At 46.4% G+C, this 25834-nt stretch overlaps 1 protein-coding gene across 2 annotated transcripts in view; it reads right to left on the reverse strand.

Annotated features, from left to right (window-relative positions):
• The window catches only part of AK8 (adenylate kinase 8), a 122328-nt gene that overhangs the window by 91109 nt on the left and 5385 nt on the right, over window positions 1–25834 (reverse strand). For both annotated transcript variants that reach the window (XM_088460576.1, XM_088460569.1), the window contains exons 3-5: window positions 10830–10879; window positions 7783–7896; window positions 2876–2944 (exon numbers count right to left, since the gene is read on the reverse strand). In XM_088460576.1, the coding sequence (XP_088316702.1) occupies window positions 2876–2944; window positions 7783–7896; window positions 10830–10879 (233 nt within the window). The remainder of the gene's footprint in view (window positions 1–2875; window positions 2945–7782; window positions 7897–10829; window positions 10880–25834) is intronic.

Below are 25834 nucleotides of genomic sequence, written 5' to 3' on the forward strand. Positions count from 1 at the left end.
CACTGTAGCCGGAGGGGAAAATCACTTTCAGACATGATGGCACCACGTATGTGACCTCTCTCACCAATTAAGTATTAAATAGGCGAGAGACCACCCTGCAGCACCGCACCGCAAGGGCTTTAGCAGAAGAACAGGGACAGTAATAAAGCTGACAGTTTAGAGAAGAAAAGTTACAGGCAGCGCTAGCACAGTCACATACAATGCAGAGAAATAACAATTCCTGCACTAACAGCGCTGATCACTCAACTACACAGACACAGGGCCTGGTAGGACACAGCGCTGCATACACAGACCTGAGCCACAGCGGGGGAGAGGTATGCGGGGGGACCCAGACCACGATGCTTCCGTCCAGCGCTTCCAGCAGCGTTCACCATGCGTTCTGGAGAAGATGGCCGCCGAGGAGCAGAGAGGAGGCTGGCCTGGGGGAGGAGCGCTGCCACAGGACCAGTCGGCAGCATGCAGAGAGGGCTGTGTGCAGCGGGGGAGGCGCCGGCTGTGAGACAGGGAAGGCGCGCTCCCCTGGCATGCATTTAACCCCTGGGACGCCGCAGCGCTACCGCTCTGCTGCGGTCCGCTGTCCCAGGGGGTAGTGGAAGCGCAAGTTGGTCGCCTGGCTCCACGCTGCAGCCAGTCCCCAGGGAGCCCCCTCCCTGGGGACTTAGGACCATGTGATCAGTGGGGACCCACCGCGGGACCCCGCTGCTTACCTCTGTCCCCCTTGAATCCGGCCATGGTCCGGAGCATCTGGGGTCACCGCTAGCTGTGACCCCAGACGCCCACCAGCATCCCCGGATCAGTACCGGCGTTCTGGTACCGGCGGGGTGTAGGGAAGACAGCATGGACGTCAGGACTGACTGTCCATGCTGTTCATCCAGATGTGCAGCCACAGCTGCATGAAGAAAAGGCTTCAGGGGCTCTTCTAGCCCCCACTCCAACAGGTGCACCCGACTCCGGCCGGGCACCAAACTAAACTGAGGTGCCTTGGCCCGGGGGCGGGGTATAGGAGGGGGACCTAGTGCATCCTGGGAGGCTGAAAGCTTAACTCTTTGGTGCCCTGCGACTGACGTCACACCTATACCCCAAGGTATCCTGTGGATACCCTATGGACCCTGAAGTAGAAATAAAGCTTTTAACACAAATGAATAACACAAAGTACCTTTATTAGGGCTACTAGTACTCATCTGTACTGATTTCCAGTGTCAGTGCATCTTATTTTGGGGCAAAGACTGATTCCCCCAATCTTTCCGCCTGTTCTGCATTCGCCGCTTTCCGTTTTCACCTGTTTTGGAATTGAATTAGGCGAAAAGCGGGGACGCGCAGGGAAAGATTCCGCCTCTGATACAGACGAAGGAGGAGGGAATCGGACAGGCGAAACTTTTCCGACATTTCGACTCTGATTGAATAGAGGCCTATGTCGGCATGGAAGGGTTTGACCTACCGCTGTCACTGTTGACATTCTGACTGTCGACAACCTATCTACATCCCCATTAGGCAACCTAGACTCCCGCATAGCACCGAGGGGCCCAGATTACCCAAACCCATGTTTGTTTTTCTACAAAGTGAGAGAGTCAAAAGGATCAAACCAGTAACAGAGCAATTCATTGCTCTGAATTGACCCAATACCCACACAAATCAGTTGATCCCTGTCTCCCCATCTATAACCTGCAATCTCTCTCTATCTTTTCATCATTATATAAGAGCTCGGTGATTACACCTATGCTGACAACAAGGTCTGACCCAAGCTCTGTCACAGATTCCCATTTCTCAGCTCCCACACCCTCCAGCCCCCTGGTTTTGCTCTCCTGTATTGCCAGCAAGTAGATATATAGACCGGCACACCGATAAAATGTTACGATTGAAGGTCGCAGACTTGTGACCTCAGCTAGTGAGAGAGGAGCAGAAATTCACCTTTGCCGGAACGGAGCAACTTGTGGCTCTCTGCTTCCTTCCACTGTGCCCAACCGGCTGCGTTCTGTAGAATCAGACACAGCTTTCTTACAGGTGTTGGGTACGCGTTCCCGGCACACACAATGCCGACAGTCAGTATTCTGGCACCGGAATCCCGAAGGTTGGAAATCCGAAGCATGCAGGTAAGTAATTTAACCCTACCCCTAACCCAATCCCTCCCCTCCCACAGCCTAACCTCCCCCCCACAAGCCTAAACATTACCCTCCCCTCCCGCAGCCTAACCTTAACCCTCCCCCTAGTGCCTAAAGGTGCCCATCCACTAGACGATTAAGTTGAGCGATTGAACGATAACGATCATTCAATCATTTGCAAATCGTTTGTAAACATGTCTACAATGACCAGCGCTGCGCGTGCCGGCTGGTCGTTTAGACATCTATCATCGTGCAAACATGCTGGTCAACCTGACGATAACGTCAGGTTGAGCATGTTTGCAGATGATTGATGAGCCTGCATTGAACGACTGCCCGTTCAGTGCAGGCTCATCACAGACTGACAAACAACTGCATGATTACAATGTCGTCATCGTGCTGTCATTTTCATGTCTGCTAGTGGATGGGCACCTTAATCCTAATAAATATCGCAGCTGCCGGGATTCTGGCGCAAGGATTCTCAGCGTTAGATGCCAACTACATCCTGCTTAGGGAAGTTCGAGCCTTTTAAACGACACTTACTGGACACTTTTACCTTCTGCGTTATTTAAATGACGCGTTATTGGACGATAAGATACATCGTTGGAAGATAAAGGCAAATTGAAATTTCCATGCTCCTTAATAAATACTTGTTAAGAAAAATGATTACCCATAGAAGCCAGGTAAACATACCGTGTCCTATCCACTCCCTCCTGGAAATCAGTACAGACCCCATTCAGTTTCTCTCACCCCCTCCTGACTCTATGAAGTCTGCTTACTCTTTTCACGCAGTCCACTTTTGACAGCCGCTCCTGGACGAGCCTGGCCCACAGCGCGTCTGGGATTTCCTAGAGAAACACACAACAAACAAATGAATGAAAAGTACACCATGAGACGAGAACTTGCACCAGACCATCTGTACTTTCTCTAGTAAAAGAAAAGGGGCTGGGGCTGGGGGGAGCGTGAAAAATATACAACTTTCAGGAGAACGGAGGAATAAGGAAAGAGCATGGACTGTCTTCTGTCATCGCATCCCGGTGGGTGGCGTGTGTCAGAACCTCTAGCTGCCAGAGAGCAAATTTGTGGCTTTGAGCATGCTTCCTTCCAAAGGTGTTTCCCGCTGCTCCCAGGCAGGGCTGGTGTCTAGTGCACACCTTTGATGTGTCATGTCAAAACAGACGTTGGTGTACCAGGGGGTCCACACTACACAGCGTCGCCAAACCAATTTAACAGAAAGAAAAGCAGGCTACCACAGGCCTAGTCGAGCCAGAGCCACAGCCTCAGAAGTCTCTCTTCAGTTGTCACGTCAACACCTTTCCTCAGGATTTCTATTTTTTTTTGTTTAAAGTTATGTTAAAACATTAATCTACCTCATATATATATTTTTTTTTACTTTAATAATATATTTATGTCATGCAAACAGGGAATTTCTCAGATTTGCTCCAGTTTCCTGTGTTGTCTGTTCACCGGCGGCCATTTTGCTGCCTTAGTGCAGATTCATGCTTTATAATCTTGTGGTGATTCCAGAAGGAAATATGGGCCTGATTCAGAGACGGACGCTAATTGCGCTCGCTCGTTCAGAAAAAGGGGCCGGATATTTAAATTGAGCGCTCGCTCTTTGCGGTCTCTATGTCTGAGCGAGCGAACGAAACATGCGCTCGCTATTTTGTAAAGACGCCCCCTGGCCGCTCGCATCCTACGTCATCTCCGCTATTTATTTGATTAATCGAGTACATCGAAAGGCGTCTGAACCGCTCGCCGTGCTTGTGGTAGGATTTTCCTACCGCAATCATGCGAGCAGTTCAGGCTAAGAAACAACCAAGTGACGTGGTCGATGACGCTGCTTTGTTAATTATGCACACCCTTAAAACGCCCGTTCTGACCGTTTGGCATGCCTGCGTTCGGATCTCCACTCCCCGTTTTCAAGCACCTTCCCCTGTTACCACCCACAAACACCTCATTCTGTCACTCAAATTAGCAGGCACTCGCTATTTTGCGAGCGCTCGATTTCCGACCGCACTGACTGGTTGGCGCATGCACATTACGACCCATACGCATGCGCAGATGTGCGAACATCGCCCGGAGCGAACGAGCGGCCGCTTACGAGCGGCTCTGAATCAGGCCCTATGTTCGCTTTGTTCAGTCATAAAATTAGCCCAACAGACAAAGAAAAGGATTTTCACAATTATTGTGCAGTCTTTACAGAAAACTCCTCACAGGTTTTATCGCGATGCGTCCAGTAAACGGGAGACGGGCGGAAGCTAACAGGGCAACATCGTAGGAAGTATGGTGCAGCAACAAATCCTTGCCTAATACCTTTATACAGTAGATAAACCAGCTTTATGTCAATGAGTGCATGTAATTTAATCCTAATATTGAAGGGTAGAAATTTAACATGCACAAACTCAGCTATCATTAACGACGGCACTGAGGAATATGTCCTCTCATTAAGCGCAAGTGTAAGGCGAGTGACTGATCATCGGAGGATTAACTGGCTCTTCATATATACAAATCACTGGCATCCTCTATTGCTTCTAATCCGTTCTAAAGATCTCAAGCAACCCCGCAGCTTAACAAAGAGGTTTTCAATGATTTCTGCTAATTGCACGACTTGCTTTGTAGATGTACCAAGTGATGCAAAGAACTGTGGGAATGAGGGAAGACATTGAGGGCTAGCGGAGGAGTGACTGGTTCCCAGTATAAATTGGCAAACATTGACATTATGTGGTAAAATGGGAACCTAAAACAATAAAAAGCAGAGATTTGGCAAGGTTCTCCGGACAATAAGATATGAAATAAATGTCTGTGCGTTGTTGCTGTACTGGTGCTTAAGTCACTCAAAGCAATATCAAAATAAGCTGCAATGTATCAAATAAGAAGATTACATTTTAAAAATGACCTGGGGCACTGAGCACAAAGAATTTGCACGTGGGCATTTGTGGCTAGCAGTGACTCTGATAAAAAGCACCGTGCATTAAAATGGCATCTAGTCAGGAAGCTGGAGGTCGAAATGCCGAAAGCCGGCTTCCCGACAGTGAAAGCCCGGCATGGGACTAGTGATAGGCATCTAAATATCGACGCCTATCATTAGCCCCACGCCGAAATCCCAATGCCCGGCATACCGAACATAGGTAAGTCGGGCGTCAGGAGCGCAGAGCCGCAGGGGGGGGGGTTAGGTTTAGGCACCCCCGGGGGGAGGTTAGGCTTAGGGAAGGGGTGTTAGCATCACACTCCCCCGGGGGGAGGTTAGGCACCCCCCCGGGTGCAGTTAGGGGTTCGGGGAGCGGGGTTAGGCACCCCTGGGGGAGGTTAGGCTTAGGCACTAAGGGGGGAGGTTAGGTTTAGGCACCACTAAGGGAGAGTTAGGGTTAGGGGGGTGGGAGAGGGGTAGGGATAGGGTTAATGCTTACCCTGTCGGGATCTCCATCTGCCGGCCTTCCGGTGTCTGTATTTCATCCGCCGGGCTTAGGTCCGGCAGTATAACACACAGATTCCGTTAAAATACATATAATAAACACAATTTATTTAGATGTAAAGGAAATGTGGGAAAAGAAGACAGGAAAGTGTGACTGTGACAACCACCGGGGAGAGAGAACAGATAACTATTTATTCTGTATTTCAAAATGTTTTTCTTAAATTGCTTATTTATATATTTCCTCTGAAATGTATTCAGGCTCAATGATGTTAAACAGGAGGGGTGGGGAACCTTTTTTCTGCCGAGGGCCATTTAGATATATAGAACATTATTCGCAGGCCTGGTGCAGGCCACGCCCCCACCATGTGACATCACACGGGGGGCGGGTCCACAATCGCCGGTGATTACAGCAATGCCCGGAGCATCCCCAGGATGCTCCGGAGAGCTGTAAGGGCAGCGGTGTGACCGTCTGAGACGTCCTAAGGATGCTCCAGGTGGCACTGCTGCATAGATTCTGGCTGCAGGGTGACATTCTAGGCACCCTGCTAGCCAGATGAGGCTAGAAGAAAAAAACTCAGAGGGCCAGGCCATGTGATTACGGGGGCCTAATACGGCCCCCGGGCTTGAGATCCCCGTCCCAGTTATACAGGAATGGGTGAGGTATATTACCTGAGTACTTATGAGTTACAAGGACAGATTAGGAAATCAAAAGAAATGTTTCCAACACATCGGTGCTGAAATGCCCACATCAGGCTGCACCCGGAAGGTTGCCAAGGCCAGTAAATGATCAAGGGGGAGATGTACTAAGCCTGAGGGGGTATATTTACTAAAGAAAGTGAGAGAGGTTTTAGAAGCGGAGATGTTGCCCATAGCAACCAATCAAATTCTGTTTTTCTAGCACCTTCTAGAATAGGGGTGGGCAATAAGTGCCTCCCCCCCAAGCTGTTGTAGAACTACACATCCCAGAATGCCCTTCTACAGTTTTGCAGTTTTGCTATTTAACCATGCTAAAACTGTTGCAAGGCATGCTGGGACGTGTAGTCCCAGCAACACCCTTGTTCTCCAGCAACACCCTTGTTCTAGAAGATAATAGCTAGAATCTAATTGGTTGCTATGGGCAACATCTCCACTTCTAAAAAAAAAAAAACTCTCCCTTTAGTAAATATACCCTTTGGAGATAAAGTGGAGATAGATAAAGTACCAACCAATCGGCTCATAAATGTCACTTTACAGGTTGTGTTTGAAAAGTGACAGGAGCTGATTGGTTGGTACTTTATCTCCGCCCACTTTATCACTCTCCAGGGCTTAGTACATCCCTGATATGGGAGGGCAGTGTTTTCTAAAACTGGTGGAAGCACACATGGTCCAGCCTAATAAAAATGCCATCGTATAACATGTAATATGTAACATCCATAGCCAGCTTCACAGCTACAGGGTAGAATGCATGCTGAAGCTAAGCATATGGGTTTGTGTGACACCAATTCCTTTTGATATAACAGTGTGTTGTGGGGCTTATTGATCTTTGGATACACCTTGGGGTATATTCGTCACACAAGCGGCTGCGCAGATCCGTCCATCTTTGAAGCAAAAGCAGAATCTGCTTTTGCGATTCCAGCACTGTGACCGACGTCGCAGGCTGGAAACACCATCGCGACCGATGGCTGCAGGAAGCTTCAGCTCCCGCAGCGTGACCAGCACCCGGTCAGCTCCTTTGGACAGGCTGCGGGTGCTGGTCACGTAAGAGGCCAGGAATCTGCGTCTGCCGACGTAAACCCTGCCCTCGTCCCTCTCGGGAAAACGGGGGGGGGGGCAACACACCCCCGTTTACGGAAACGGTGACCAGCCGCGCTCCAGCTCCACCCCGCAAGGGCCGCGTCATGTCATTCATGATGTGGCTTGGGTGGTGGGGTTTCTGTCAGCGTAATCTCAGGACCCCTTCTGCACAAGCGCAGAACGGAAAATTCGGAGATGTGCGTTCATCATCGGATCAGAGTACATCTCTTTACCAGGCCCTCTGTGCGTACACACCGCGGGGAGAAAGCGCTGTGTGACTTTATGGTAACTTAGACACGTGCACAGCTGTAAAGCATAGACCACTTGGGCGAATGACGCATTGCATCTGGAGCAGGCCCTATGCAGACTACATTTGGGGACCCATGTGTAGTAGTGGTAATATCTGCAGTAGTCTGAGCAGGGCATTACTGTACATACAGATGATACTTTATCAGCTGGATGCGCTTGGAAATAATGTATAAGTTGCAGCAGCCGTACCTGGCCTTTATCTGTGTATGAGAGAGCTTCTTCCACCAGTACGGAGACATCACTTGACAACAAATTCTCTGGAGTGAGGTGAGTGGCATTCAGACGCTTACAGAGCAGCTTTGCCTGCGGGGGGAGAGGAGAAGAAGACTCCAACTTTTTGCAAAAGAAAATAGGTTTCAAAGGCCTTTTCTATTTCATGCCAAGCGAATCTCTGCCTTATTCCAGCTAGTGCTTTAAATAAATGATCTATACACAAATGTATGTTTAAAACACAGCGATACTTCTCTGTTGTGTACGGAGGGAGGACGTGGAAGGGTCAGAGGCACGCAACCAACAATGGCATAACAAGTTATTAAAAATATATATATATCTTGTGGTACAAACTACATAAGCCATTTACAATGCACCAGTCACCCACACAACGCTGAGGCAGCCATTTTGTGTGATAATAACCCAATGCTCAGGAGAATACAATGATGTTGTTTTTTTTATAATAAGAGGTGGGAAATGAGGAAATCATGGCAGAATATATTCCTGTTTACCACACGATACACTTGTGCCTCCAGTTCCAATCGAATGGATGGGCTACATTCTCATGAATGCAGCCCATCCACAATATGGCCGCCTCCACTGAGTGACCCCCCCACAAGGACTGTAGTAGATGCAGAGAGAAGCTTCTTAAAGTTCTTAACATATGTTACGATCAAAATTTATATTTTAAAAACACAAGAAATGTTTAGTATTTTTTTTTTCCCGATAATCACAGAACTTTTTTACCTCAGTATCCTGCTTTCCGAATTTTCACTCACAAATCTCATGGATTTCTTACACAGAGAAGAATATACAGGTTGAGTCTCCCATATCCAAAATGCTTGGGACCAGGGGTATTTTGGATATCGGAATATTCCGTATTTTGGAATATTTGCATAAAATCACTAAATATTTTGGGAATGGGACCCAAATCTAAACACAGAATGCATTTATGTTTTATATACACCTTATACACACAGCCTGCAGGTCATTTTATACTATATTTTTAAGAATTTTGTGCATCAAAAAAAGTTTGTGTACATACATGAAATTAATTTATGTTTTATATACACATAGCCTGAAGGTTATTTTATATTATATTCTTAATAATTTGTGCTTTAAACAAAGTTTGTGTACATTGAACCATCAGAAAGCAAAGGTTTCACTTTCTCAGTCACGCTAAAAATATTCCGTATTTCGGAATATTCCGTATTTCGGAATATTTGGATATGGGAGACTCAACCTGTATTTATTAATGATTGGGACCTTTACTATGGAAGTTTTATTTTCTACATGGCACTGTTTACTTCTATATGCAGTATTGCTTAGGATCCTTGTTACTATACTATACAATATCTATTATGGGTACTGATTATAAGTCAGCATGCGTGATATATATCATCTACCATGGAGTTTGCTTGTTTCCCCAAAATTTTTGTAGGTTTTACTCGGGGTGCACCAAATTCATACTGGTTGGTGATTGGAGGATATAATTGGCCTTACTCTGTGCGTTGATGTCTGTGCTAGGGAATTAAATTATAAGCTCGTCTGCACAGGGACAGATGTGAATGCAAGTGATGACTGTACACTGCTGTGTAATATGTTCAATCTATACACATAAAGGATAATAATATGGAGATACTACATTTTGAAATTAAAATTGGTGAAAACATAGGCCCGTATTCAATTTGATTCGCACCCGCGATACTTTTTCGGCTGGCAGACTTGTCGCCTATATCGCGTGTTTTGGGTGCGAAAACTTTTTGCGTGCGCCCCCGCGATTCCCCGTATTCAATCTGAAAGTACGCGAAAACGGCACCCGGCCTGACACCCCCCAAAAGATGCACTGACATGGGGGATCACTATGGATACCCCCGAATTGGCCTGCTGAAGGTATTTGGGGTATTTAAATGGTCTCAATAGGTGCTGTTTTGCGTATTTGCATAAGGGGTGAAGAATAGCATTTTGAAGGTTTTTTGTTGAAAATAACTAGTCCCAGCAAATTTTGGCTACCTGAATATGGGGAGTAGCATATTTTAAAAGTTGCTAAAGTGAAGATTTAAAAATCGTAAAAAAAAACACCAGCCGCAAGCACCTGCAACGTAAAAACACTGTGGGCATACCTGGGGACCCCCCTGGAGTCTATTTCGCTAGTTTTTAAGTGTGTACCCCAACTTTGATCTTTTTCGTCCCCAAAATGAAAGTACTTTTTTGGGGTGTTCTGAAGTATTTTTTTAAACTTTTTTTTTGACACAGTTTATCTTTGGGGGGCTGTCCCAAGGGTGCTGGGTGGTTTTCCGACTTTTGCACCCCAAAACCCCAATTCTGCACTTTTTTTCACCTGCTATTCATAGGCGAAACTTTTTCGCCAGGTCCATTGCATTGACTTTCCGCATCGGCGAAAAGTATTTGTAATTGAATACGGGGATAAGTTTCCGCCTGGCGAAATGATGTCATCGGCGATACTTTTCGCGGATATGGACTTTTTGCCTCAAATTGAATACGGGCCATAAGCCCTTAGGGGTATATTTACTAAAGTGCAGGGTTTTTTAGAAGTGGAGATGTTGCCCAAAGTAACCAATCAGATTCTATTTATTTAACTAGAACCTTCTAGAAGATAATAGCTAGAATCTCCACTTCTAAAAATCCACACTTTAGTAAATATACCCCGCAGAGTAAACTGTATTCAAAATACATACTGTATTTCTTCTCTACTGACACATAAATCATGACAAGTTTAGGCAAGCCCTAACGTGGAGTCTAATTGGTAGATAACTCTACCTTACACCTACACAGTGGACTCCGGCAGCCAATCAGAGCACACTAGCCTAGTTTTGAAACCTACCTGTCAGGTCACTAAAATGGACTCTGTATGCAATAGCTGCTCTACTTTTCAATTTAACTTTTTTTTTTTAATATAATTGGCTGGGAAAAAGCTCCATTCACATCCCACAAACCATGTCCAGATCTTTCTGCCCAAGCCCATTAGTTGTAAAGCACTGAGCAGGAGATCCCTGTATACGTACCATAGTGTGTTTTCCTGAGGCAGGTGGGCCCAAAACAAAAATTCTTGGAACTGTGGGGCACAAACACAGTCATTATAATCATATTTAACCATTAACATTCCTATAGTGTTAATTACCGGAAGTATGTTATAGAGGGGATGTGGTCGGCATCCCGGTGTGCGGGATACCGACGGTCTAAATACCGGCGGCGAAATCCAGACAGCGTTGGGATCCCGTCACCATTACCCCGACCGCCGGTATCCCGAAGGTAAGTATCAACAGTTAGGGGAGGGTTAGGGTTAGGCACTAGGGGGAGGGTCAGGGTTAGTCACCGAGGAGGGATGGTTAGGTTTAGGGTGCGGGGATGGGGAGGTTAGGTTTAAGGCACTAGGGGGGGGAGGTTAGGTTTAGGCACCGGGGAGGGAGTGTTAGGTTTAGGGTGCGGGGAGGTTAGGCTTAGGCACTAGGGGGGAGGTTAGGTTTAGGCACCGGGGAGGGAGGGTTAGGCACTAAGGGGGGAGGTTAGGTTTAGGCACCGGGGAGGGAGGGTTAGGGTAGCGGGTAGGGTTAGTGCTAGCATACTTACCTATGGGTGTCGGGATTCTGACTGTTATGATGCCGCTGTCGGTATTCTGACCAGCGACATCCCAGCCGCCGGCCATCCATACCCAACCCATTACAGAGGTGTGTTAGCTGGGCTGGAACGGCCTAGTTTATATTATGTTACTGTAGCCTAGCCTCGAATCTGTCATTACAGAAATACTGTGACAATGACTAAGAATAAGCACCTCCATTATTATATGTCATATGCAAGATTGAAATTCAGAGAAAATCAGAGATTAATAGTCTAATTTCTGCCAGAAAACCCATATAAATACCATTGATGTAGTTGGTAAGATTTCAAGAGCACCTGAGACAACAATTTTGTGGGTTGAACCTTAGATTTTATGAGAGTGTACCTTCTCAATTCGTAGGAGCCTAGAGTTCATTCTAGCACCCTGCACCTGTCACAACCCATGCAGTTCCTCTTTCCTGCCTGGGGTGTCGCTCTCTGCACTGGTGCTTCTGGAACTGCCCTGGTTGGGAAAGATACAGGGTGCTAGAATGAAGGCTAGGAGCCAGTGCCTCATGAATATTGCTCAGTGCATTCATAGGCTACACAGTGATGAATATTGGTTCATCCCACAGAATTCTACCTCAACAGAAGGCTGGGCCAGTGATAATTTTTGTAGACGAAAATTCTGACTAAACATAATCGTCGACTACATTATTATTAATGAAGTAAAAGAAAAAAAAAAAATGTAGTCGACGATCACTTTTAGTAAAAATTTTTGTCGACAAAAATGAACACTAAGAGTGGCCCAGTTACAAATCCGGCCATTAAATGCATATTCGGAATGTAACGATAATGAAAATATAGATGTTTTAATAACGAAAATTCCGATGAAATCTGCGTTCAATTTTAAATAAGTGACTAAGACTAAAACTACATTTTAATGCCTTGTCAAAACAAACACTGGTCACTACATACACTACTTTCTATTTTTATAGTAGGGTTATTTAAAATGTTTAAAGAACAAGTATCTGTTCTAGATAGTTGCAGAGAATAAATATGACCTGTATGAAGGAATTATGATGGTGTGTTGCACTTGTTCTAACAAACTTAAGGCATAAATTTGTATATGATATATGGGAGAAGTACTACGGTACGTCAGTATGTAACACATTCTCAACCTACTGAGCCTAAATTACCAAACACATACTTAAACGTATGCTGACATTTTTTTTAGAGAAAAGTTCTTCAGTAAGATCCATTACAGTATCATTAAACCGTTGGCAAAAATTATGACTAAACATTGACTGAAATTAGACTAAAATGAAAACTGAAATCCACTGACTAAATCGTGACTAAAACAAAGCAAAAAACGTGACTTTAAACCAATCACACTTTTAAATAAGCGACAGACTAAAATTAAGTGTATAATCCTTCTATATTTAAAACACTGGTGTCACCCTCCCCTAGAACCACATCATTTGGAGACAATTTCATTATTTAGCAGTCCGGTGTACTGAATGTGTATAAATGTATATGCGCTCCTTTAAACATGTGGACAAAGTTGTATTTAAGTGTCAGAGGCGTCCATTCATGTCGCAACACAGAGGTTTTCCCGGATGTCTCCTTTATGCTCTAAAGACCTGCACTAGTACAAGCTCTGATAACTGATAGCCTAATTGTCAGCACTAATGCCATTTTTATATGGCGTTAGCCAACAGAGCCCCGCTAATTCTTATCGGAAGGAGATTCCATAGGCAAACGCAGGGGGGGTTCCGTCTGCCTGGAAACCCCCCTCCCCAGCCCACACCATGACCACAATAGAAATAGTAATACAATGGAATTTTACTAGTGCTGCATGTTCTTCTCAGTATCACAAATTAAATAATTAGCACCACCTGTGGATCTTTTAACATGTATCAGCCAGTAATAAATAACCTGTGCACCAACTAGGAGATCTGGAAAACATTCACTGTTAGGTATGCACTGCTATGGAGCCCAATATGTACGTATATGTCCAGGGCAGTGCTAGGTTCTTCTGCTGCTCCCCCAGACTCCCAGACTTGCTCCCATGCTCTGGAATGGTGCTCACATCTAAAATAAATACATTCAGCTCAGGCAGGATGGCCTACTGCCGTATCTCATGGCTTACTGTGATCACTGGTCCTCTATATACTGGAATTATCACACACAATACATTTTGTATGATGCATATTAAAGCTGGTTAAGTACTAATTCTACTCTCTTCATGGACTGGCCACACTCACTCTAAAATCAGGCATTTGGAAACCCCCCTCTAGAAATCCTGCGTTTGCCACTGATAAGGCATCAATTTGGATCCCTCCGTCCCTCACCATGGACATGAATGACCTCCAGTAAGGTCACCAGGGGCGTATCTATAATGGGTGCAGGGTGTGCAGTGCACACGGGTCTAGGGGCGGCCTGCACCGCACACCCTGCACCCATATTATTTAAAACTTACCTTTCCGAGGTCCCGTGCCGGGTCTCAGCGCTGTACAAAAAGCCGGAAAAATGGTCGCGGCGGCCATTTTTCCAGCGTTTTGCGCATGCGCAGTAGACTCCGGGCACACTCTAGTGCCCAGAGTCTATTAATGCTCCGGTGGCCGGCCAGCCGTGTAAGTCAGCTGCCGGGAAGAGAGGAGGGGGCCCGGACGGGGAATGCACATGGGCCCCCTCCTCTCTAAAGACACCCCTGAAGGTCACACATGCACAGTAGCAATGCTGGGACAAACCGGTGGTGTAAACTTTTGCCGGTACTAATTAGCAGCGAAAGCATGGACGTTAGGGATCGCAGGACAGCTGCTTTATGGAAGAGCTTTCCCAGCACCAGAGCAATAATGAATTGCTCCAGTAGATTTGGACCTGCCGACACAAACTGTGGCGAGTCAGATCTTTAACTGAAAGGTGCCTTCGAGATTATCCATGAATAGGGTCCTAAAAGACAAAAGGCAACAAATGCCCACATTGAGGTAAACTGTAAACTAAAAAACCTTATGTGAGATCAATAGGGATGGTCATCCCTGCTCTATTACTCACCAGGCAGCTGGCCAATCAGAGTAGGGGACGTGGCTTCATGGGGCACATCGAGGGGTGGAGCTAGGCTTCATGTCCCAGAGTCAGGGAGAAGAAAAAAACCATTGCGGGGCACTGGGACATCGATGGTGGAGAACCATTGGATCTCAATCATCGATTGATGATCACCGTTGATGGCCATTCCTAGCCACACTGTGCCTAATTTAGAGATTTACGTAAATGTGATGTTCATGCAAATCTTCAATGTTTTGAGATTTGCGCAGAAGCTGCAGTGCAGATCTGGGGCTGCAATGTCGCTTGCAGTCACAACATGCTGCTGGCATTTGGGTAGCCATGGGACAACGAAGACACTCGCAGTAACCCAAACGCCGCAACATGCTGCTGGCATTTGGGTGCGGCGACGGGAAGAGTCCCAGAAAACAGGGAGATGTCGCCACGTTTTCTGGGCGTGCCGAAGCCAATGACTGCGTCCCTGGACACAGCTTCAGCGGCCCCAGATTTCTCAGGACATTCTCAGTAACCTGAGGGTTAGTCAGATGTCCGATGTTCATGCAGTTTGATCTAATGTTCCGTCTTAGGACGCAGCGGCAGATCAGAGAAACCGGCAGGAGGCATCTTTTTACACAAATGACATACTTTGGCAGCTGTCCATCTATAAATCAAACCCATTATACCTTGCAAGCCGTGAGTGCGCCATACAGCCAAAAATTGCACGGGTGCAGTGCAGAAAATACGCCTTAAAGCCTTTCTTTGGCACAAATAAAATGACAAAATAAACCTGGAAAGCTTAAAAAATAAACAAAAAAAAAACAAACAAAAAGGAAACACTGAAAAATGTTTACTGGCGGAAATCAAAAATCGGAATGTTCTACAGAAAAATAACCGCTGCCAAGTTTTTCCCACTCCCAAAACCACTTTTACCAGATCGTCACGTAAAGGGATCTTTTTTTTCGGCTTCCGAAAACTTGATCACGTCACTCGGAAAATGCTTGAAGTCGATTGGGCCTGTGGATTTTTATAACTCACTCGTTTCTTTCCTTGATTAAACGCTCGGTTTTCTCGAAAACCCAACTCCGCGCACCTTGCAGTTCCAACTGTGCGTGCTGGAATTATTTATTAACATAGCCATGAAAGAGTGCTCTGTTGCCAAGATTAATCAACTTCTGCAAAGCACATCAAAGGAAATCAAGAAACCTCTCCATCCACAGATCCGTTTGAGGTTTAACGAGGAAAGTGATTTAAAATTCATAAGAAAACCCTCAAGGTATTGGATCTTTTATGCACGGCATCTTTTTTTTTTTTGGACAAACGTTTGATAAGAAAAAGGAAACACTCTATTATATGCCTTGTATCAGGCTTTAATATTGCCCCGGGCTACTGTAAATGTTCGGTTTGTACTAAATATGCTTTTTCTTTACAGTTCTTATTGGATGGAACAAGCCAGTGGTCGTATATGAGGAATTCCATTCATCGCACAATGACGAAACGCATTGATAGCGCAACCAGCTTTGGATTGCTTACACATTGCTTACACATTTTTATGCTCTGCAACTATGACATTTAAAAGAACAATGGCAAATAAAGGCTGATGTTGCTTTGTCAACTCCAGTTGAGACAAACTAGCTACGGACGTGCCGGCATTCGGCGATAAATTGGAGTAATGGTTTCTCGACTCCAGTGCTCAAGTATCCCCGTCGGTTTTGCCATGCGTTCCTTTGCTGAAGGCCAGACCGACGAGAAACCAGCCAAATGCCAGACTTTAGAACAAATTAGAACGTTGGCTCATTACTGATGTTTTTTTTTAGTTAGAAGACGATAAACCTCGGATTTACTACGCATCTGGTTTAGAACCTGCCGCAAAGCTGACGGCAAACCTGCCCAAAGAATAGACCTGCCCCTGGCAGGCGAGTTCATGTGAAGCATTACATAGATAACTATGATCTGTGCTGGGTTTGTTTTATTAATATTGTTAAAAAAAAGTGTTAAATATAAGAAAAAAAACGTGCGGGGTCTCCCCCAAATTATTAAGCAGGACAGAGCCTCTGAGCCTGGGTGGTATTGAAAAATAGGGGAAACAATATGGCGTGGGGCCTCTTTATCCCCCCTATTTTCCAATAACCAGCACTAGGCTGAACCAGCCGGGGCAGCTGATGATACACTGTAGCAGGAAGACACACGGCGTGGGGTCCACCTGCCATAGCAGCAACCAGTCCTAAACTGGTTAGCCCATGGGTGAAATCCCTAGGGAAGTGGAGGCTGCTGCTAAGGCTGTGTGTGGGGAGTGGGTGCAGTGTAGTGTAATGTATACGGGTAGCGGGTGCAGGGTTAGCGCGGTAGTCTAGTGTAGTGTAATGTGGTGTAGTGTAGTGTAAGCGGGGAGCGGATGTAGGGTTAACAGCGGTAGTGTTGTGTAGGTAGTTTGTGTGGGGAGCAGGGTTAGCGGTGTAGTGTAGTGTGTGCAGGGAGCTGGTGCAGTGTAGGTAGTTTGTGTGGGAAGCAGGGCTAGCTGTGTAGTGTAGTGTGTGCAGGGAGCGGGTGCAGTGTAGGTAGTTTGTGTGGGAAGCAGGGCTAGCTGTGTAGTGTAGTGTGTGCAGGGAGCGGGTGCAGTGTAGGTAGTTTGTGCATGGAGCTGATGTGGGTTAGCTGTGCAGTGGAGTATGTGCAGGGAGCGGGTGCAGTGTAGGTAGTTTGTGCGGGGAGCAGGGTTAGCGGTGTAGTGTAGTATAGTGTAGGTACTTTGCGCGGGAAGCGTATGCAGGGTTAGCGGCGTAGTGTAGGACAGCGCTGCAGAAGGTGAGTAATTAAAGACTAATTAAGCTAATTGGAAATTTTCCAATTGCTTAATTAGTCAATTGGGGGGAAGGGGTTCGCAGAGGCCCAGAAGCAAGTCCTGACAATCTTACCCTAAAATAAGGATTTAGACCTGCTCTGGAGGCGCTCAAAAACAAACTTGACCACTCAAAAAAAAGTCAAAAACTCTGCATCCAATTGAGTACCAAAAATCTGGCACCTGCGGGAGAAACTGTGCACCTGCAAGATTTGTGTAGCGTTCCCGCTAGGCTGTTTTAGCGGGGCGCGGCGCCCTGCCCTCCTTCTGGAAGTCAAAAAGCGCCCTGCCCTAACAGCCTGTGGGAGCCGTCTTCACCTGGGTCGCAGTGTCCGGTGAAGAAATGTGCGGTGACCCGGCATCTATTCTCACTGTCTGCAGGGCTTGGGGGCTGCCCGGCGTGTCCGTAAGTGCCGGGCACGTCCCCAAGAGTGACGAAAAGGGGACGCGTCTTATAGACACGCCCCCTTTTCAATGACCACGCCCCCTTCTCGGTCGCGCGCACGGACATGCCCTCTCTAGCTCCGGCGCCCTGCCTCGCACCGGAGCTAGAATGAACACTATTTTGGTAAACTCGCACCTCATTGAATGTGCCCCTAAACGCCCGATCCTTGCAGAAAGTCAACATTTCACATTGCGGACATGTCGACATTCTGCAGATGCCGACATGTTCATCTTAACGGTCGACATTATGACCACATCCCATCTACAGCTGGCTGAAGACTGCAATTGGAATGAATAAACAGGTTTAAGCGATAAATTATAAAGTGAGTAATACCTCGCAATTCAAACTAAACTATTGCGCTTCCAATAACTGAAACATAAGAAACACATCAGCTTCCCCCGTCTTATGCAATTACATCCGTTGTATTTACCGTAGAAACTTACTGGGAAGTTTTCCTAAAGTTTCTCAGCTCAGACTTTCAAAAGGAGTGACAGTAAATTATACTCTGCTTTTCAACTGATTTTTCACCAAGGAAACCAAAATGGATGTCTCCTGCGGGATTCCTCCCGTTAAATATGCAAGAATTTCAAGTGGCATATTAAATAAAATGGTGGTGGAGAGACAGCACATTGTTTAGGGCTAATTAAACCTAATATTTCTTGCATGTTTCTTTTTATTTATTTATTAATTCACTAGAGAAATAGATTTTGTGTGTGTTTATTGTGCTAAGGGAATTGTACTGCCTATTTATGCATTGCATACTCCAGAGACGTTCCGTTTTATTTTTACATGAAATAAAAGCAGTATATTTGTGATTAGTAGCAATATTATGCCACATAGTCTCACGTTGCTGTCAGTGTGTGATGCGGGATGTGAAATCATTACAGGGATCAGTGGCAATATCCGTGTTAGGAGTAGCTTGTTAACATTGAATACAAATAAATTAGTGGGTAGTGTGTAGTAACCAATCAGAGATGAGCATTTATTGCATAACTTTAAGTAGATTGAGCAAAGCTAATTGGTTTCTATGGGTTACTGCACGTTTGCAAAATTGTTATTAAAGACCTTATTCTGGGGACAGATCAAAAGTTGATCACTACATGCTGCAAAATGTCTCTGCTAATCCATCCCACATCACTGAATTAATGAATGAATCAACTAATTAATTAGTAATCTACCCTTTTAGCAGGTATGAATGCTATGAAGACTTATGGGGGACATCTACTAGCAGACTTTGAAACGACTGCACGATTATGACATTGTAATCGTGCGGTCGTTTGTCAGTCTGTGATGAGCCTGCACTGAACGATCAGTCGTTCAGTGCAGGCCCATCAATCATCCCCCAACATGCTCAACCTGACGTTATCGTCAGGTTGACCAGCATGTTCGGCCGATGATTGATGTCGGAAACGACTAGCGGGAGCGCGCATCGCTGGTCGTTTTTCCGACATTAATGTGCCTGGTTCATGCACGATTCATGAGCGATTGAACGATAACGATATTGTTATGGTTCAATCGCTCATAGAAATCGGCAAGTGGATGTGCGCCTTTCATTTCTCCTGTTTGCATATCATGCTTTTTTTTAAAAAAAAGAAATCATCTTACAGAAAAGCATTCCCAAATGATATTTCTCACCATATGTACGGTATAGATCATCACCTCTGCTCACGGGTCTTCATTCAGATTTGTGCGCTATGTCGATGTTTTCGCAGGTGAGCGATTATCGGCTGTCTGGGCATGTGTCAGGGTACATTAGCGTAGTGGCTCGCTGCAGCTATTTATTCGTAGTGTTGCTGACAGTCAGGGAGCGTTTGGGGGGAGGTAACACGGAGTGTTGGCAAAAAATTAAGATGCATCTCTGAATCAAGCCCACAGTCAGCAAAGACTGATTTAATTAACTACCCACAGGCACATGACACTACAATGAGTTTTTTGCCTTATTATTTGTGTTTAAACCTTAGCTGTCATGCAGTTTTGAAAGACGTAAATTTGATAAATACGATCTATAGTTATACAAAGAAAGATGTATCAAACCTTATAAAAAATATACAGGGGAGCTGTTGTCCATAGCAACCAATCAGCTTCTCTCTCTCATTTAAGAAGCACATTGTATAAAATATGGAGCTGACTGGTTGCTATGGGTGATATCTCCACCTGTCCTCTTTAGGTTTTATGCATCCCCTAAAACACATACCCCAGCAGTGCCATTTTCTCGCTGCGCCATAAATGCCCAAAGGAACGTTTGAATTAAGTTGTTGGTGTGTGGCTGAATTTGAAGCACACTGAGCTCATCTGATCATTTAGAGCTAATGTACTAAGCACTGGCAGTTTCAGGGCTGTGCTTTAAATTTCGACTTCACTTTCGTGTCCGTTGAGAGCGAGGACGGCGCTGGGTACTGTAAGGGGCGTGGGCAAATAGTAGAGGCGTAGCCACATCCCCTACTAAAAAAAAAAAAAAAAAAAGTAAAAAGATATGCACGGCGATGCTTTTGCGCTGCACAGGGGGTGGCACCTTGTGCCCCTCAGCCAGGGGCAGATCCAGGGTAGGGGGATCATGCAGGAACAGAGAGACTGCTGCTAATCAGTGGCAGCAACATTCCTGGACCCTCCGCAGATCAGCGCAAAGCAGCGCGTGCTGGGCTGGGGGGAGAGGCTGTTGCTGCTGACAGGTAAGAAGTGTTACAGGGGAGAGGTGGACTCAGCACCCGCCGGGACGCTCAAAGAATCATGGGTAATTAATACCTGCTACCCCCTTCCCTTGGCTCCCTTGTCCACATCCCACTGCCTCCTCATTTTAACCGCACCACCGGCAGCTGCATCAAAACGCCAGTCACTAATGGCGGCTGACCATGCTTCTGCCGTACGGTAGCCGCAAACACGCTCCCCACCACACCTCATAGCGAGTGAGCAATTGCGGTGGGATCTAGCGTTACCTTTTGCTTTATGTCACTGTAAGCAACCATACTCAGGGCCGCATTCAATTAGGTTCGCCTCGGCGAGAAAGTTCCGCCTGCCTGACTTTCGCATGTTTTGGACGCGAAAACTTATAGTGCGCGCTCCCGATTTACTCCGTATTCTATTGCCAAACAGCGAAAACGGGACCCAGCAAATGTGAAACAGGTGAAAAGTGCAGGAAGAATTGGGGGAATCGCTCTGTACCCCAGAAAAAGATGGTCTGACTTAGGAAATCATTATGGTAGTTTAGTATTAGCCCTAATTGAACTAGTTAGGGTACTTAAGTGGTGGTAATTGCCGACTATTAGCGTCTTGGTAACAGTGGTGAAGAATTGCATAAAGCAGTGTTGTTTTTTGGAGAAACTAAGTAGTTCCATCAAATTTGGGGTGCTTGAAAATGGGTACTAGCATATTTTAAAGTCTGTAAAGTTAAGTTTTCCAAATAGTGAAATTCCTCCGTTATACAAGCACTTGCAAACCCAAAAACACTTTGCCCCTTCTTAGAGCACTCCAGAAACTTATTTCGCTAGATTTTGAAGTTGTCCCCCCACTTTTTCGATTTTCTCCCAATTTATAATGTGTTTTTTGAGGTGTTCCTGTTTTTTCTTTTTTTTTTCTTTTTTTGGGTGAATTGTCTTTTGGGGGGGGCGGTGTACCAAGGATTCTGAGTGATTTCCCAACATCTGCACCCTTTAATATAGATTTTGCACTTTTCTCTCCTGCTATTCTGTGGAGAATAAGGATCGACTATTTCAGTGCATTGACTTCCGCATAGGCGAAAAACGGAAGGAGATAAATTTTCAGGTGAACTTTTCGTAAAATAACGGGCGAAAACGGCTTTTCGCACATAATTGAATAGGTCCTCAGTGTCATAAGGGGAATTTGTGGCGCTTCCAGCCATGCCCACCATCCACGTGATGTCATGCTTAGGGGGCTGGGCTGCCACAGGAATCTCTCGTGGTGCTGTAAGGCTGCAGACTCTGGAGTGTCCAAAAGTGCCCGCAGGACCCGTGAGGCAGCAGCACTGCTTGCACATCCCTAGTTACGGATCTGACCATACCTGGAATGTCCAGGAGACATGGATTTCGTGGAGCTCTGCCAGGCCCATGAGAGATTAGGCCAGCCCCCGCCAACCTCAAACTGGGATAGCCCCACCTAAATAGGGACACTTAGGAGTACGGCCATTCCACTCCATGTGCCTAGCCGATACTCAGCATGATGGCTCCCTGAAACTGCTGCCATTTTGTCCTGCAAATCCATGCGCTTAGCCAGAAATAATGGGTATCCTCTTTAAAAGTTATATAGGTGCTAATGGCATATGCAGCGAGGAAGGAGTACGTTTTGTACTTCCATACAGTACCTTTGCTATACTTAGTAAAAGTTGTAAGTGGGCACCCACTAAAAAATAAATGACAGCAAACTGTAAACGAGAATAAAAAAAAAAACTACCCTCCCAGCAACTAGAAAGGATAAAATATTATACATTATAATTATAATCAGCTTTTTATCTTCTTTTAGTGTACTGTGTGCAAACATAAGCTGCACCAATATCTCTTGGATAGGTACAAAGGTACTGACTGTGTTGTAGAGTAACGGATCTGCCACATGGGGGCAGCACAGTCCATGAATCCCTTTGGAAACTGTATGCAGCCCTGTGTTGGATGCATCTGGTATTCTTATCGTTCCTCATGTTGCTGAATATTATATACACACCTGCTATTCCTTTATCTGAGCTGCCACTGAGTTTAGAATTCATTAACTGTAATCCAGCAACTAACTAACCCGAAGATCCCAGCAACCGACGCGCTGCTGGCAGCTTCTGCAGCAGGGAGAGAGGCCCAGTTCACATCTGACAAAAAGCCATCATTACCCGGCTTATAACACCACCACCAAGCGTACGGGGAACAGAAAGCATTAAACATTGATATCTCCAACATCTGCTGTCCGAGCTGGCTGCCGTTGTGAACAGCGAGTACATTGCATTAGCTCTCTGGGCCAATCTATTGTGATTTGAAATGGTTTAAAGAGAAATAGGTCTGTAAAAAAAATATGAAGTGAGACAGACTGGTCTCATTAGCTAATCGGCACAACTTATAGTAGAACTAAACTAATCTCTTCGGAAATAAAGCTGCTGTACCATCACCTGGATTTAAAAAAAAAGAAAAAATTAACCAACGCGTTTCTCCACCCTGGACTGTTGCCTAAAACTCTCTCTCTAATTCTACTTTTTGTGCCCTTCCAGGGAGAGGGGGAGGGATGACATTGTATAAATGCAAATACACAATATGAAGAGATACACTTATCATTTTACACACTACTCAACGTTAGCCTGGCGTAAATTCTAATGACAAACTTTATTTGTGCACATTTGTTATTACATTCTCTAATCATATTTATGTTTTTTCTTCTTCTCTGAACAGTTTATAAAAGGCATCAGATAAATGCAGACAATTAATGTAAATTGTGCCGCTATAGGTCTTCCTGCTTCGCCTCTTTACCGAGGCGAAGCAGGAAGCAGTACTGAGGAAATGTATGAATGGGCATGGGCAAGATCTCGGACGCATTGTGAGATCTCACCTGCAGCCCGGAGCCCGGCAGCCGCCGCAGCCAGGGGCAGTGTTGTCCCTGCTGAGGTGATCGGAGAAAGATGTCTGTGTGGGAGGGTAGTGTCAGTCTGGGTATTAAGGGGGAATGCGCAGTAGGGGCCCATGTCTAAGGGGTGTGGTCATCCACCAGACGGGGTGTGGCTGGCCAGTAGGCAAATCTTGGTGCAGTTTCTATAGAAGTGCACCAACCCCCATGTTTATCAGTTGTCCTGCTCCACTGGTAACTGACCCTCTACCCCTTTTATACGGACATTAAAATCCCAGGTTTTTGCACGTGAACATGCATTTTGTCAGTTTAAAAGGATCAACCCGGGTCCAGTGACCCGGGGATCCAACACAGCTAGCTTGCAGGGTTGGACACGGGTCGTTTTCATGTCACCCTGCAGTGTAAATGGAGCGACCCGGGTCACAATGACCCAGGTCATGCCGAATGCTAGCTGATTGGCCGGCTTCAGTGGCGCTTGGAGATTACGTCATCTGCAAGCATCGACTGCAACGCCGGAAGACCAGGGTCACTGCAGACACGCAGGTGTGAATGGTGCATAACCCGGGTTGGAGAAGCAGTGGGAAAGGAGTCTATCCCGAGTCTGATCAGTCTTGGAAACGTGTTCCAAATCTCGGGTCAGACACGGGACTTTGGTGTAAAAGGGGTATAATAGAGTAACAAGGTATAATTTTGGAACCTGATGCCTAGAGGTGGGGTGGGGCCCTAAGACAGTGAGCCCACCAAGGATCTGCCCCCGTACCCCTGCCCAGTCCAACCCTGGGGGGGGGGGGGCAGAAGGAAAGCCCTCGGGCTACAGCAACAACAGAGAGATGGAGACAGTGGTGTATCGATAATGGGTGCTGCACACCCTGCACCCAGAAGAGACCCACTGTGTGCAGAGCAGCAACCTCCCCGCGTACCTTCTGCCATCTTTTTCAGTTTGCAGATCGATCTTGTAATTTGTGGCCTGGAGAGGAGCCATGCCGACTAATAAACCATTCCATAGAGCATTGTCAGACACGTTATTATGGGATGCGGTGAGCATCCCAACAAGCGGGATGCCGTCTGCCGGAACCCCGGCATCGGAGTCCCGAACGCCGAGAGAACACCGGCGCCAAAATCCTGACATGACTCGGGATGCTGGCGTCGGGATCCCAGCAGACGGCATTCCCCATTGTAAGGACACCACGGAAAGGTGAGTATCACCCGCGGAGGAGGGGGGACACACTTAGGATTATGCGCCCTGGCAGGAGTTAGCGTTAGGCTGTGGGAGGGGGGAGGTTAGGGTTAGGCTCTGGGCATGGGGGTTTGGTTCAGGCACCTCCCGGGGGGTTTAGCATTAGAGCTATTTCACACATGCCGGTTGCGGCCGGTCAGGCAAAAACCGTCCGGTAGCCGGACAGCTTTTTTCTGGCACTCAGTGCCTTTCATAAGCAGCGGCTTTGAGCCACTTTTTATGTCAGGTGTTTGTTTTTGCTTTTTATGTCAGGTGTTTTTTTTTCCCTATTGGGCATGCACAGCTGCAGCTGCACATGCCCGGCCGGCAGAAGCCAGTGTGTGTGTGAAAGGAAACATTGTTTCCTTCACACTACTGGCGTGCAGGGACGGCACGGCCACGGCACGGCACCGTCCTCCACAGTATTTTTTTCCGGCAATATCACGGCGACCGTGCCGTGACCGTGTCGTGTGAAAGGAGCCTGTCCTTTCCCTGCGGTACTATATTTCACAGCCGGTTAAATACCAGGCGGCTTTTTGCTGCCCGGTCAATACCGGCATGTGTGAAATAGCTCTTAGGCACTAAGGGGGAAAGGTACTCATCGTTCCCGTTAGGATTTTAACCTTCGGGATGTCGCTGTAAGTGTACTGACAGCCGGCATCCCATTCAACCGTATATTAGATACTGATCCCCGTTAGTACATGCAGATGACAACCGCAGATCATGGTCTGTATGAGAACCTAATCTGCACATAGGAACAGGCACCTGTCATGTCCGTAGAGATCTGGCCTGTTGGGCAAGGGGTCAAAAGCTCTATCTCATAGTCCCCATTCTCGGAACAGCAAACCCCCCCAGTTTTCCTAACAGTAGGTCCACATTTTCCTAACAGTAAGCCCCCCGTTATCCTAACAGTAAGCCCCCATTCTCCTAACAGTAAGATCCCCATTCTCCTAACAGTAAGCCCACCCATTATCCTAACAGTAAGCCCCCCGTTATCCTAACAGTAAGCCCCCATTCTCCTAACAGTAAGCTCCCCATTCTCCTAACAGTAAGCCCACCCATTATCCTAACAGTAAGACCCCATTCTCCTAACAGTAAGCCCCCATTCTCCTAACAGTAGCCCTCCATTCTCCAAACAGTAAGCCCCCATTCTCCTAACAGTAGCCCTCCATTCTCCTAACAGTAAGCCCCCATTCTCCTAACAGTAGCCCTCATTCTCCTAACAGTAAGCCCCCATTCTCCTAACAGTAAGCCCCCATTAACCTAACAGTAAGCCCCCCCATTCTCTTAACAGTAAGCCCCCCGTTATCCTAACAGTAAGCCCCCCCATTCTCATAACAGTAAGCCCCCCATTATCCTAACAGTAAGCCCCCATTCTCATAAC

This window comes from Taudactylus pleione, unplaced genomic scaffold (assembly GCF_031769625.1).
Source record: "Taudactylus pleione unplaced genomic scaffold, aTauple2 ptg000003l, whole genome shotgun sequence".
NCBI lineage: Eukaryota > Metazoa > Chordata > Amphibia > Anura > Myobatrachidae > Taudactylus > Taudactylus pleione.